This window comes from Nothobranchius furzeri, chromosome 9 (assembly GCF_043380555.1).
Source record: "Nothobranchius furzeri strain GRZ-AD chromosome 9, NfurGRZ-RIMD1, whole genome shotgun sequence".
NCBI classification, from domain to species: Eukaryota; Metazoa; Chordata; class Actinopteri; order Cyprinodontiformes; family Nothobranchiidae; genus Nothobranchius; species Nothobranchius furzeri.
Genome location: NC_091749.1, coordinates 23400729 through 23414091, shown reverse-complemented (window position 1 = coordinate 23414091; position 13363 = coordinate 23400729). Strand labels below are relative to the sequence as shown.

Here is a 13363-nt window from a genome sequence, read left to right as displayed (position 1 = left end):
ATTCATTTTTTTGTTTTGTTCTGCAGGCTCAGTTTAAGCAGCTGACAGGTGTGGATTACAAACCTGGTATGGCTCCTCCCACTTCTCCAGCATCCACAGCAGCCCCACCGTCGGACTCCTCCTCCTGTCCGTACACCCGTGTTAGTCAGCAGGGGGAGCTGGTGAAGAAGCTGAAAGCAGAGCAGGCACCTAAGGTACATCTGAACATCTATGTGGTGATTTGTCCGCTCATTCTCCCCTCTCCATTTCCATTCATGCGTCAAAAGTCTTGCCGCTCATGTCCTGCATGACTTGTCCAGCCTCCATTCATTCCTTCGCTCCACCTGCATGAGAGCCCAGTTTAGCTGTAAAGCCCACGCCTGTAAAATCGTTTCTACTGGCCCCAGGAGCAGATTGACGCTGCAGTGAAGCAGCTCCTCGCTCTCAAGGCGGAGTTTAAAAAGTTCACCGGTCAGGATTACAAACCAGGGATGGTCCCGCTCACTCCCTCGGCTCCCACCGCCGTGACTCCCCCCTCACCTCCCTCTTCTTCGGACCTGTATGAGCGTGTGGCACAACAGGGGGAAGTTGTGAGGAAACTGAAGTCTGAAAAGGCCTCCAAGGTATTGGGATACAAAAAAATTAGATGTGCTTACTAATGACTAAAAGCACCAGTTAAGCGTTAATAAAACGATAATTAATCAACTTTTAGGGCCAAATCATGAGTGAAACCATCACTATCATTCATAGTGTGCTCTTTGAATGATTGTCTTTAGAGAAGTGTTGCTCACCAGTAGGATGTGTTTTGTCATTAGTAAAGACTAAATGATCTCTAAGGAAACAGGTTTTTGGTTTAGGAGACCAGACTGAGTCGTTAAGTTTAAGCAAAACATCAGCTGCTTTGTGTCTGTTTTGTTAAGAACTCAGAGGAAAACTGCTATGAGGCACATAAAAACATTTCATTCTGGTGGCGCCACAGAGCCGGTGAGGATCACAGTAGAAATAAGAGGCTTTGAGATGTGTCGGTCTAAAGTTAGCTTGCCCTAATTTATGTGTTGATTCCTAAAGACCTAGTTCACTGAGAAGCCGGTTTTTAAATATGATCGGACACTCTGAGTTTTTCATGCAGGCTGAACAGAAAAATAGTCTCCTACACCATCTCCTGCATTAGCTTCTGATGAAAAATAAACTGTGAAGTTGTTGGATTAGAAAAGCCCGACAGATCTACGTCGCACTGAAAATTAACATTCGTGGACCCGTCGACCTTTGCTTGCGACAGGGAAGGCTGTTGTTGGTTTAGCGTCCAGGAAACGGCAGAGAACGTCTTGGCTAGTAGAAGCTAAGTGTTAGCATTAGCAACTTCACCACACAGCAGAACTCCTTCAGGGTTGTGTTGTTTGTGGAGGTTAAACATCAACGTTGCAGAGCAGAGTCTGTGGCTGTTAGCCAATCCGAGGCAAGATCAGAAACACCTTTGTTGACGTTGTATAACAACCAAATTTGAACGGCTACACCCTAAAATGCTCCTTTTAAATTGTTAATATACAATAAAAAACAAGCAAGTGGTGCAGAAATATCAGAATTACAATAATAAAACCTACAAGTAACGTAAAAACAGTAAAGGTAATTAAATGATAGCTAATGCAGGACAAGAGATTATAAACATTGGTGTTGTTAACTGGCTTATTGAACATTGTTGAGTAGCTGCCATCTGTTAAATGTAGCGTTATTAATGTGGTTACAGCTGCTCGCTAAGATATCCAAAGATAAGACTCTGAATCCTGCCGTCTTCAGCTGAACTCTGATCTGGCTCACTAAAAGTTCCTGAAACGGAGCTTTTGTCCCACAGATCGACTCACAAGGCATTCATTTACACCAGAGACCACCGTGAATGTGTGGAAAAAAACGAGTGAACTTGGTCTTTAAAGTGGCTCCACGACACGAGCCTTTAGCTTCTGGAAGGGAGGTGGAAGTGTGTTTTCAAGAAGACCTAACAAAATAAAAGCACGATTTTACAATGAAATGTGATGAAATAATTGTAAAAACAATATTTTTTTCCATTATGAAGTTTTTTTTGCTTTAGAGACTATTTTGACCTATAATTCCTCATCCCTGTCTCCCCCCACATCATGACCCAGCTCTGCTTGTGAAGCTTCATCCGTTCCTCAGCGGTTGATGTAAATACAGACATTTCCCTGTTTGCGTTTCCTCAGGACCAGGTTGACGCGGCTGTGAAACAGCTGTTGGCCCTCAAAGCAGACTACAAACAGGTCACAGGTCAGGACTACAAACCTGGAGCTGCCCCAGCCCAGAGCAAGCCCACCCCCACCCCCGCTGCTCCTGCTGCATCTGACTTGTATGAAAAGGTCGCTGAGCAAGGAGAGGTGGTCAGGAAGCTAAAGGCTGAAAAAGCCTCTAAGGTATTCAGTAAAGACCAACAACCATTAGCTCACCTGGTAAAGAGCTTGCTTTGAGAACATGTTAGTGAAACTGATGTTACAGCAGGACCACCACCCAGAACCAGCCCTAAGCTTCATATCTGAGGAGGAATAACTAATATAAATGAATTTCCTTTAACACATTACTCACTCATAACCGGTACAGAGTCTTGTTTAAAAGAAAAACCTGTTTCACACAATTCTAGTTTATTGGTGACCTGACGTTCGTTTTGTCATCTATAGAATTCCATCACCAAGTTATTTAAACGTTTACATAAATATATGTAAGCAAAGCTAATAGGTTGCTTGTTTGTCTTTATTCAGGACCAGATTGACGCAGCTGTGAAACAGCTGTTGGCCCTCAAAGCAGAATACAAACAGGTCACAGGTCAGGACTACAAACCTGGAGCCGCTCCAGTCCAGAAGACCACAGCTCCAGCCCAGAGCCAGCCCAACCCTGCCCCCGCTGCCTTGGGTCTCTACGAGCAGGTTGCTGAACAAGGAGAGGCGGTCAGGAAACTAAAGGCTGAAAAGGCTCCTAAAGTGAGATTTTCACCACTGACCTTGTTTTAAGCCATTTTTCGCCTCTTCCTCCTGCTAAGTTCCTCTTCTCTGTTTTCCAGGATCAGATTGATGCTGCAGTGAAGCAGCTGTTGGCTCTTAAAGTGGAGTACAAACAACAGACTGGTCAGGATTATAAACCAGGTTCACAGGCTCCAGTTAGCCCTGTACAAACCCAGGCCAGCACTTCCCCCGACCAGTCCGGTTCATCTCCACAGGCTCAGGAACTGTTTGCACAGGTGACCCTGCAGGGGGAGCTGGTGAGAAAGCTGAAGGCGGAGAAGGCTGCTAAGGTAAGGGACCAGCCACAGGTTGTTGCCCTGTAGCTCGGACACATGGACATAGCTACAGCTAATTCTGTTTCAGAGCGAGATTAAAATCAGATTATTGCAGAGGGACAACAACATACCTGTCGTGTTTCAGGAGCAGGTGGATGGAGCTGTGAAGACTCTTCTGGACCTGAAGAGCAAGTACAAGTCTGTGACTGGAGAAGAATACAAGCCTGTGGCTGCTGCTGGAGCCACCGGAGGGGAAGACAAAAACCGCAAGGAGAGGGAGAACAAGTCTGAGAAACGAGGAGGAGGAGGAGGAGGGGGGAAGAAGGGTAAAGGAGACAAAGCAAGTCAAGGCAAAGAGGCGTCCGGTGGCGCAGGAGGCTCAGGGGAGGGTCAAGGTCCCAAAAAACAAACCCGGTGAGAAACTAAAGACTGACAGGAGTACATCTGACGTGTCTTAGCTTTCCATCACCAGCTAACCTGCTTTAAATGGGACTAAAGGTTGTCGGTTTGATTTTAAGGAAAACAGATGATGGTTTATTTGAAAATGCCGAGGAACAAAACATTATTTCTGTTTTTCACGAGTGTAAATTCATCTAATGACATCGTTTCAGAAATCAGGTCTTTAACGTTAGCTGAGAGACATCATCTTTGTGGCTGAATAAAAGCTACGTGTGCTGTGGGTGACGGTCACGTTACGGCTGGTTTTACCTGCTAGACAATAAAAACCTCTGTCCTGAGTCCCCTTCTCAGACTTTATTATTAAATACATGGTTTCAGTAGCATGCTCTCTTTTGAAGGCGTTGAATGGAGGACATGCGCAGTCTTGATGTTGGAGTTTAGTTGTTGTGATGATTTGAACTTCCTGATGCTCTGAGTGGGCTTCTGCGGCGCGGCGTTGAAACACGACCACGTTGTCCGAGTGTTGGCTTTAACACAGAAGATGGATCATTTATTTGGAGGCGTTGCTGTGACTTACCTGCTGAGGAGGGATGTGATTGTTCAAAGTGGTGAGTCTTGAGCCTTTGGTGGAGTTCATGTCTGCATCGTTTGTGCTTAAGGTTTACGTTCAGCCTCAAAGCTGCAGCCTCCACTAACTGTGTGCTTGTTTCATTTCCAGTCATGAGCTCAAGCGTAAGATTGTAGCTCTGGCTGGTCTCGGTTATTCTGAGGTGAACGATTGTTTTCATCTGATGCTTTCCATCAGCACCACTGGGTAAACGTGACGTCTTCTGGGACTTGGGCTGATTTAACTCGACAGCGGACCGCAGTCACACTGAGCTGGATGTAACTGAATGACGGTCTCCGTCATGCTTTTTAGCGCTAATTAAATGTTAGCATGCTAACATTAAACCAAGGTGTTGATTGCAGCACTACATTCTGCCTGCCTAGCATAAGTGTGTGTGTGTGTTACGTCGTTTTGAGCATGTTGGCTGCCTGACTGAGGCTCTAGGAGTGTGTTTGGGACTCACCAGCTCATGGTGTGACACCTGTGCTACTGAGATCTGGGGTTGGACAAGTAGGTGAAAGATGTAAAGGTGCAGGAAATAACTTTTGTTCCTCAGAGACATCTTTTATAACAACTGTTCTCTCCAAAACTATGATTTTATTCTTTGCTTGCTGAATATAACAAATTTAGCCTTGAGTGGCTCGATGATGATGCGTGTTGGTTGCTGCTGCATCTTCAGTCCTGCACCTCGATTGGTCAAGTAGACAAATGATTTGCAGCTGAGGATAAAGGCGTAGCCATCTTGGATGACCAGTTTCATATAAACTGACTCATTTGGGTTTTTTCTGCCAGGTTGGGTTTGGAGGCCAAGAAAGAGGAGAACCTAGCTGACTGGTACTCTCAGGTGAGTCTCTTCTCCAGATACTTTCCTCCGTGTTCAATCTGAAGTTCAGCACCATTATTTATACTCCACATTCTGTCCTGAAATGCTAAGAAGCCATTTGATCATGTTGGATAGTCTTATCGACTGGTCAGTGTTTGAGATTCAGACCTCAGAAAGACTTCTGGGGGAAGAAATGGTTTTTCAGCTTGTCTGAGGCGGCGCTCGTCTCATTTCAGGTCATCACTAAGGCAGAGATGATCGAGTACTACGACGTGAGCGGCTGCTACGTGCTGCGGCCCTGGTCCTACTCCATCTGGGAGGCTATCAAAGAATTCTTTGACAAAGAAATTAGGAAACTGGGTGTGGAGAACTGCTACTTCCCCATGTTTGTCTCTCAGGCCGCCCTGGAGAAGGAAAAATCCCACATCGCAGACTTTGCCCCTGAGGTAATTACTGACTACTGCTGAGGTGACTTCTAATGCTGTTTTTAATGTCAAATGAAACGGCACTCAAAGGTGATGCCTGTACTGAAGTGAAGAAAGGGTCCTAAGTGGCGGAGTGTGATGTTGCAGGTTGCCTGGGTAACTCGATCTGGGAAGACCGAGCTGGCGGAGCCCATCGCTGTCAGACCCACCAGTGAGACAGGTTAGAGAGCAAACATCAGCTCCAGAACCAAGCTGCTGGTGGATTTGTCCTGATCCGTTTGTTTTTGTTATCATCAGTGATGTATCCTGCCTACGCCAAATGGGTCCAGTCCCACAGAGACCTGCCCATCAAACTCAACCAGTGGTGTAACGTTGTGGTTAGTGAGCAGGCCCCGCCCTGCTTCCTCTGTCATACAGACACAGTGAAGTTTTCTTTTGTGACTCTTGGTGTCTGCTGTGCCTCCTTCTAGAGGTGGGAGTTCAAACACCCTCAGCCCTTCCTGAGGACACGCGAGTTTCTGTGGCAGGAGGGACACACAGCGTTTGCCACAAAGGAGGAGGCAGCCGAGGAGGTAACGTCTGCAACGCTAGTCTCCATCCACCTCCTGCAAAGCAGCCGTCGAGCTGCTGTGAGGCTAATGGTGGTGTTCCTCTGTGGTAGGTGCTTCAGATCCTGGATCTGTATGCCAGGGTGTACGAAGAGCTGATGGCGATCCCGGTGGTGAAAGGGAGGAAGACGGAGAAGGAGAAGTTTGCTGGAGGAGATTACACAACCACAGTGGAGGCGTTCATCTCCGCTAGTGGTCGAGCCATTCAGGTAAGGGAGGAGACGACGTGGGCACGATGGAAATGGGCTGTAAACGTTTAGGATGTTTATTTCCTCCACTGTCACAGAGAATGTGAGTCCATGAGAGCTGGACAAGGATGCACAAGTCACCTGTTTTCATGAAACTTCTAACAATTTTCATAATTTGTTTTCTTTGAGCTTTATTGAAGTTGTTTTTTCATGGAGATGTATATTTGTGTCCCAGGGTGCCACATCCCACCATCTGGGTCAGAACTTCTCTAAGATGTTTGAGATTGTGTTTGAGGATCCCAAGAAGCCGGGTGAGAAGCAGCTGGCTTTTCAGAACTCCTGGGGCATCACAACCAGGACCATCGGCGTCCTCACCATGGTCCACGGAGACAACATGGGACTCGTCCTCCCCCCCAGAGTGGCCTGCCTGCAGGTAAATGGTCATGCTGCCGTAGGAGTCGCTCACAGATTTCCTTTAGACCCAGCTCACTGACGTTCTTCTTACACAGAATAAATCTGTTAAAATATTAATTACAGTTTATGTCTCTGTTAGAAAATGAGTGTAAGTTACAGGAATGGGTTTAAGAGTTTAGTATACAAGTACTTTCTCCCCGAACACAGGTTGTCATCATCCCATGCGGGATCACTGCAGCTCTGCCAGAGCAGGAGAAGGACGCCCTGTTAGCCCTGTGCTCCACATACCTGAGCAGGCTGCTGGATGCTGGCGTCAGGGTGAAGACGGACCTCAGAGAGAACTACTCCCCAGGGTGGAAGTTCAACCACTGGGAGCTGAAGGTCATTCGTTTATCTTTGTTACGTTCATACAGTGTTGGTTATCCAGTTTCATTGTCTTTAGTTCTTCCTTGTACAGAGTGATGAGGGCTTGTTGTTGCCTTTGCTGACATGTTTCGACATCCACTGCCACCTTCGTCAGAGCAACCGCCGGATGTCGATGGCTTTTGTCCGCAGGCAGCAGAGGAAGAAATGGCGTCAGTTTGGTCTTGAATGTGCTGCGTAGTTTTCACATACAGTGATCCCTCGCTACTTCGCGGTTCGTTTATCGCGGATTCACGACTTTGCAGATTTTTTCTTTGGAGCCTTATTCAAGGGAAATTCGCAGATTCACGGTATTTTTCACCGATTTGCGGTATTTTTCTATGCGAAATATCAAGAAATTCCTGTTTTTTTTCATCAATTTCATCATAAACTGCACTTTTTGTAATAAAACTATAAAAAAAAACAAGTAAAAACGATAATTCAATATAGTCGTGTGATGGACAGAAGACGGAAGCTGCCGGGCTCTGAGGGTGTGGTGATTGGACACCAGCTGGTCCTCGTTATGGATAACGAGGCCGGGAGGATAAAAGGGTGACAGGTCTACTGAGATGTACGCGTGGTCGACCTGTCATTGTGGCATCGGACTTTGGGGGGTGGGGTCATTCGCAGTCGGTTAGGGCTGCTGGCGACGAAGACAGTTAAACAGGCATGCAGTGTTCCCATGTTAGGAGGGAAGGCTGGTTGCCTTCTTTAGGCAGCGAGGGCTGGGCATAGTGGATGCCGAGACCACGCCGATATCTGCCGCTACGGACTCAGGCAGTTGGACTCATGTTGTGGACTTACCGCCGTCCTCGCAAGCTGCACCTCGGGGTGTTGGACAGCGTTGGAAGCTCAGACCCCGGGGAGGGGGGTCACCGCTTCTGAGACAGCTAAGTACCGCTGCTTGTGTGACTCATGCTGGACAGCTGGTTTTATGAGAGAGGGCTTGGGCCATAGTGTTTTATTGTTGTGTCTTATTGTTGATCGTGTAATAAACTGTATCGTTTTATAAGTCGTTGCCTACTGGTGGTGCTTTCACGTTCTGTCTGGAGGGCAAGATATTCGGCCCGTGCGGCCCACTGCAACTTACATTACAGTACTGCACTGTAAATATGGTGTCCCTACTTCGCGGATTTTCACCTGTCGCGGCCAGGTCTGGAACGCATCTACCGCGATAAACGAGGGATCACTGTGGTTCCGAAGGACTTCTCAGGAATGCGGAAATCCCCAAGCCCGCGGGCGGCATTTAAGACACGCGGGAAAGTCCGTGGTGTCCTCCATAATAAGATAAACAAAGATGGGCGAGTTGAGTCGTTTTTCGAGACTCTAAACTACAGTATTTTATTAAACTGCTGTGTGTGTCCTCATTAAGCTGTGTCCTCTGCTGCTGTGGGACACACACAAACACACACACTGCTTTCTCTTCCCACTGAGCAGCTGTCTGCCGGCTCGCTGGGTACAACTCTCTCTCTCTTTTCCCTTTCCTACTTAGTGGCAGCTCCGTGCTACAAACAGATGTTTATTTAACAGCATCCAGCATGAAAATTAATCGAGCATGCGGGAACCCCCCGCTGGCTGATTCTACTCGCCAATCGGAGGCGGTAGATGTAATTCTCAGCCAGCTGAAAACGCATATCTGACCCTTTTGTGAAACCAACTTGGATAATATTGTTTTTATTTATTTTTTACACTAATAGTAATTTCCTTCCCCGATCCAGGGAGTCCCTGTGCGCCTGGAAGTGGGTCCCAAAGACATGCAGCAGAAGCATTGTGTGGCAGTGAGGAGAGACTCAGGTGAAAAGGTGAAGATTCCCGAGGCTGAGGTGGAGAAGAAGCTGGTCACCATGTTGGAGGACATCCAGAACAGCTTGTTTAAGAAGTAAGATGCACAGTTGCAGCTAGGAACTCTTTAGTGTTACTACAATCCTAAAAATAAGCTTTTCTTCACCAAAGTGGGTGCACTTTAGCAGGAGGAACACAATATGTGTGACACATGAAGTGAAACTAACAGAAATCTTGACAGATGTCCAAAAACAGCATTTGTAAAATTGGAGGTGTTGCTGCTGAAGCAGAGTGTTAGGAGAAGGAACTAAGCAGAGTACTTCGCGCTGCTTTAAAATCAACATCTCTAAAGTCCCGACTCTGACTAATGCAGCAGAAACCCTCTATGCTGCTTCGTGGTCTCCTACGCAGCTGGAGCTGCTGCTCTCGCCTCCCTGACCTGGATTAGAAGACCAAATAGTTGTATTGCAGATCAACCAACAGGGGGCAGCGCTGCATTATAAATATGATGTCCCACTCAGCATGCTACAAGTATCAAATGTCTGTCAGACGTTCTATAAAAAGTGTGTTTTCCAGAGCTTCCGATGACCTGCAGAGTCATATGGTGGCTGCAGACACAATGGAACAGTTCCAGAAGGACTTGGACCAGGGCAGAGTGAGTCAGCCTAATCTGACACACACACACACACACACACACACACACACACACACACACACACACACACACACACACACACACACACACACACACACACACACACACACACACACACACACACACACACACACACACACACACGTCCTAATGAAAGTAAACCACCTGTGGTACCTCTGTCTTGTTTGATAGATTGTCCAGATCCCGTTTTGTGGAGGGATTGAGTGCGAAGACTGGATTAAGAAAACAACAGCCAAGTACGTCATGTTTAGCTAAAGCCTAAAGCACGGATTATAGACTTTAGTGGTCAGAATTCACATCATTATTTAATTGTGATGACAGAAGGGAAGAAAACTGGGGAAAATGTGGGTTTATCACTTGTTGCCATAATGCTCAACATTAAAATGACTACAGCATGTATTTCTATTATTGTTCAGCTTCAATTTAGGTGTTTTTTTTTTTCCCCTATAGGGACCAGGACTTGGAGCCTGGAGCTCCGTCTATGGGGGCCAAGAGCCTCTGCATCCCCTTCTCTCCTCTGAAAACTCTGCAGCCTGGTCAGATGTGTGTCAGTGGCAAGGAGCCTGCTCAGCATTATACGCTGTTCGGACGCAGCTACTAAAGACCTGCTCCCAGAGAGCAGCCTCCTCTAACCTGTCTCACTTCTGACCTTAATCCAGACAGTGGTTACTGACCTGTGGGCTTCAAAGGAAAATGTTTCTATTTTTTACATGACTTCTGTTGTAAACAGATTTTTTTTCTATCTTTTATCTATGTAATCCTGGTGACTGTGTGGAAGCTGTAGAGAGATGGAGTCTTCTTACACACACGGCTTTAGTCGTGCTTTAAGGGAAATGGGTTTGAGCTTTTGGAGAAGATGAGCATTACCAAAATCGTTTTGTTAGAAATTCCTTCTACTTCCTCTGTTTAAGTACTTCTGGTTTCAAAAGTCAGTCGTGCAACATTCTGCCACTTCCACATTTACAGTATTGGATAAAGGAGCTCATGTGGAAAACTGTTGTGTGTTGAGTTGTTTTTTAAATCACAACCCACATGTGATTGATAAAATTTTTATATTTTCTGTAAAGAATTCACCACATAGGACACATTTATCATATATACCTAGCTGAACTTACTTAATACAAGAACATGAATCATTAAAAGCATCAAGTACACCAATATGATCACTTTCTATGTTAATATGGAGAGAAAAGAAGAGGGTGGTGGTCTCTATGTACTCCAATGCTCCCCCTTCACAGTGGTAGTAGATGGCTGTCCTGGCCAGATGGTAGTGTGGTCATGGGGTCTGCAAACTTTCATCAGTCTATAAATAAATATGTAGTAAAAAAATTGAGGAATTAAATAAGGTAAAGGAGAGACGAGCAAAAACAAAAGGTGTGTGTGTGCATATACTCAATAAAAAAAGGAAAAAAATTGGCTGATATTTTCTATGCAAAGAAGGTAAATTCAACTAATAAATTTGGAGCGCCCCCATAAAAACTTAAAAAATGTTAACACCTAAAAAACAAAAAATTATATAAAGTACAAGTTGAGACTGTACACAGTTTACCAATCACAAAATGGCAACAAGTTCTTGTCACCACCTGGATTTTACTGAGCTAAGTGGTACGAGCCTCCTATTGGATAATTACTGAGACAAGTTTTTTAACCCCAACGGGTGCAATGAGTTGCTTCTCATTTCTTATTATGTGGAAAGACATCTGGTGGTCGTGGAAAAGTTGTTAGTCTGAGAAGGGTCAGTTAATTTGCATCATGCAGAGAAAGCATCTAAGAAGATTGTAGAAATGACTAATATTGGGTTAAGAACTGTCAAACGCATTATTAAAAACTGGTCTGATGACCCTGTTCCAGTGATGGTGCATCAGGGTAAGGAGAGGCAGATGAAGTGATGCACCCATCATACCTGTACAAGCCTGTGGGAGCAGTGCTTTGATCTGGGTTTGCTGCAGTTGGTCAACAGGATGTGCTCCAAGAATGAGGTCAGCTGACTACCTGAATTTACTGAATGACCAGGTTATTCCATCTTCCCTGATAGTACGGGCAAATTCCAAGATGACAGTACCAGGATTCATCAGGCTCAATTAGTGAAAGAGTGGTTCGGCAAGCATGAGACATTTTCACACATTGGCCACCACAGAGTCCAGACCTTAACCCCACTGAGGATCTTTGGGATGTGCTGGAGAAAGCTTTATGCAGCGGTCAGACTCGACCATCATCAATGCAGGTCTGGGTGACTCGTGAATGCAACACTGGATGGAGATAAATGGTGACTTTGCAGAAGCTTATTGAAACAATGCCACAGCGAATGTGTGCCATAATCAAAGCTAAAGGTGGTCCAATGAAATATTAGTGTGTTTGACTTTATTTTGGTCCGACATAGATGTGCAAATATATACACAATGACCAATAGCTCATTTGCAGCTCATAAAATTTAAAATTCTGTATAGATTTCATAAAGTTTACAAATGACCAAAAGTGGGATTCTGCTCAGAAGTATGTTCACATAAAGAAAACAAGGACAGTCACATTTATGCATGTTGGCAATGCACACTAGTTCAACTAGAAAAATTAGTATTTCTTGCAGAAATGCTGTTTGAATGCTGGATAGCAACAACTGTAAGCTGAAAGTAAGCAAAACTGTCAAAATGAGCTGAATGTCTTGAAAGACTTAGAAGCAAAAAGCACCATCAACCAAATAAAGCACAGAAAGTAAGTGAATAATAGAGAAAAATAATCCTAAACAGCAGAAAACTGAAATCTGTGAACATTGTATAAAAATCTGGACAGCTAAAAAGTCTAACCACCTGTTATTTCAGTAGGACAAGTTTCACAGTTTAATCTTTACATTTAGCTGAACTGTGAAATTAGCAGCATATGCTAAATATGGAAACTGATTGCTGAAGCTGCTGAATAGCTGAAGTGAAGCTGAAACTAAGCTAAACTGTCAAAATGAGCGGAATGCATTTAAAGATTTAGAAGCAAAACTCACCAACAAGCGTAATAAAGCTCAGAATATAGGTGGAGAATGGACAAAAATGCTAAACAGCAGAAAACTTAAATCTTTGAACATTGATTAAAAACTCAAACGTTGAAATGTTTTAACAGCTGGCATTTGAAAGAGAATAGTTTAATAAGAGTTCAAAAGATTGATAGGATTTAGCTGAAAATTGAGCAATCCCATTCATTTCAATGGGACCAAAAATCGCAGAAAAAGCTAAATATCTCAAAAAGTATAAAAAATTTTAATACCAAAAGTCATTTCCGGCATAAGCTGAACGAGCTGAACGTTTTGATACCAAAATTGTGTAAACAGTTGAAGAATTGCGGAAGTAGTTAAATGCCAAAAAATGTATGGAAGCAGAATAATAAACAAACAATCAAACAAACTAACTAACTAACTAACTATAAAGAGAAACAGGATCACTATAGCAATAGTTTGAATGCTTTACAGCATTCAAACAAATATTCTGGGAAATAATTGCTCTCTATACTTTTTCACTACCACATCCCAGTGTCTCTACTGCTGTATCTACTTGCAGTACTTTCACATTTCACCTCAACCAAATAAATAAAAACCATCTTCTGGAGTCATTGGTTTGAATTACATTTAATGTATCTGAATTCTTCATTGTGGATAGAAATAATACTAACATGGATACCTGAATATCTGCACAGAAACGAGTATGTGGATACATCCGTGCAAAAAGCAGGAATATCTGGCTTTTCTAGTTGCCTAGAACATGCTAGCATGATCTGGCTCCAGATCCAAATGGCAAAGACAGA

General features: G+C 44.5%; 1 protein-coding gene across 3 annotated transcripts in view; it reads left to right on the top strand.

Moving 5' to 3' along the window:
- The window catches only part of eprs1 (glutamyl-prolyl-tRNA synthetase 1), a 33484-nt gene extending 22910 nt beyond the window's left edge, over window positions 1–10574 (top strand). For 2 of the 3 annotated variants that reach the window (XM_015953915.3, XM_015953914.3), the window contains 18 exons: window positions 27–194; window positions 387–602; window positions 2193–2399; window positions 2742–2960; window positions 3041–3271; window positions 3402–3670; window positions 5055–5106; window positions 5322–5531; window positions 5658–5730; window positions 5808–5887; window positions 5981–6082; window positions 6172–6327; window positions 6542–6739; window positions 6928–7101; window positions 8841–9001; window positions 9481–9559; window positions 9752–9816; window positions 10031–10574. In XM_015953915.3, the coding sequence (XP_015809401.3) occupies window positions 27–194; window positions 387–602; window positions 2193–2399; window positions 2742–2960; window positions 3041–3271; window positions 3402–3670; window positions 5055–5106; window positions 5322–5531; window positions 5658–5730; window positions 5808–5887; window positions 5981–6082; window positions 6172–6327; window positions 6542–6739; window positions 6928–7101; window positions 8841–9001; window positions 9481–9559; window positions 9752–9816; window positions 10031–10181 (2811 nt within the window). In that variant the 3' untranslated portion in view covers window positions 10182–10574. The remainder of the gene's footprint in view (window positions 1–26; window positions 195–386; window positions 603–2192; window positions 2400–2741; window positions 2961–3040; window positions 3272–3401; window positions 3671–5054; window positions 5107–5321; window positions 5532–5657; window positions 5731–5807; window positions 5888–5980; window positions 6083–6171; window positions 6328–6541; window positions 6740–6927; window positions 7102–8840; window positions 9002–9480; window positions 9560–9751; window positions 9817–10030) is intronic. The other variant, XM_015953916.3, reaches the window with a different exon arrangement.
- The last annotated feature ends 2789 nt before the right edge of the window (window positions 10575–13363 follow it).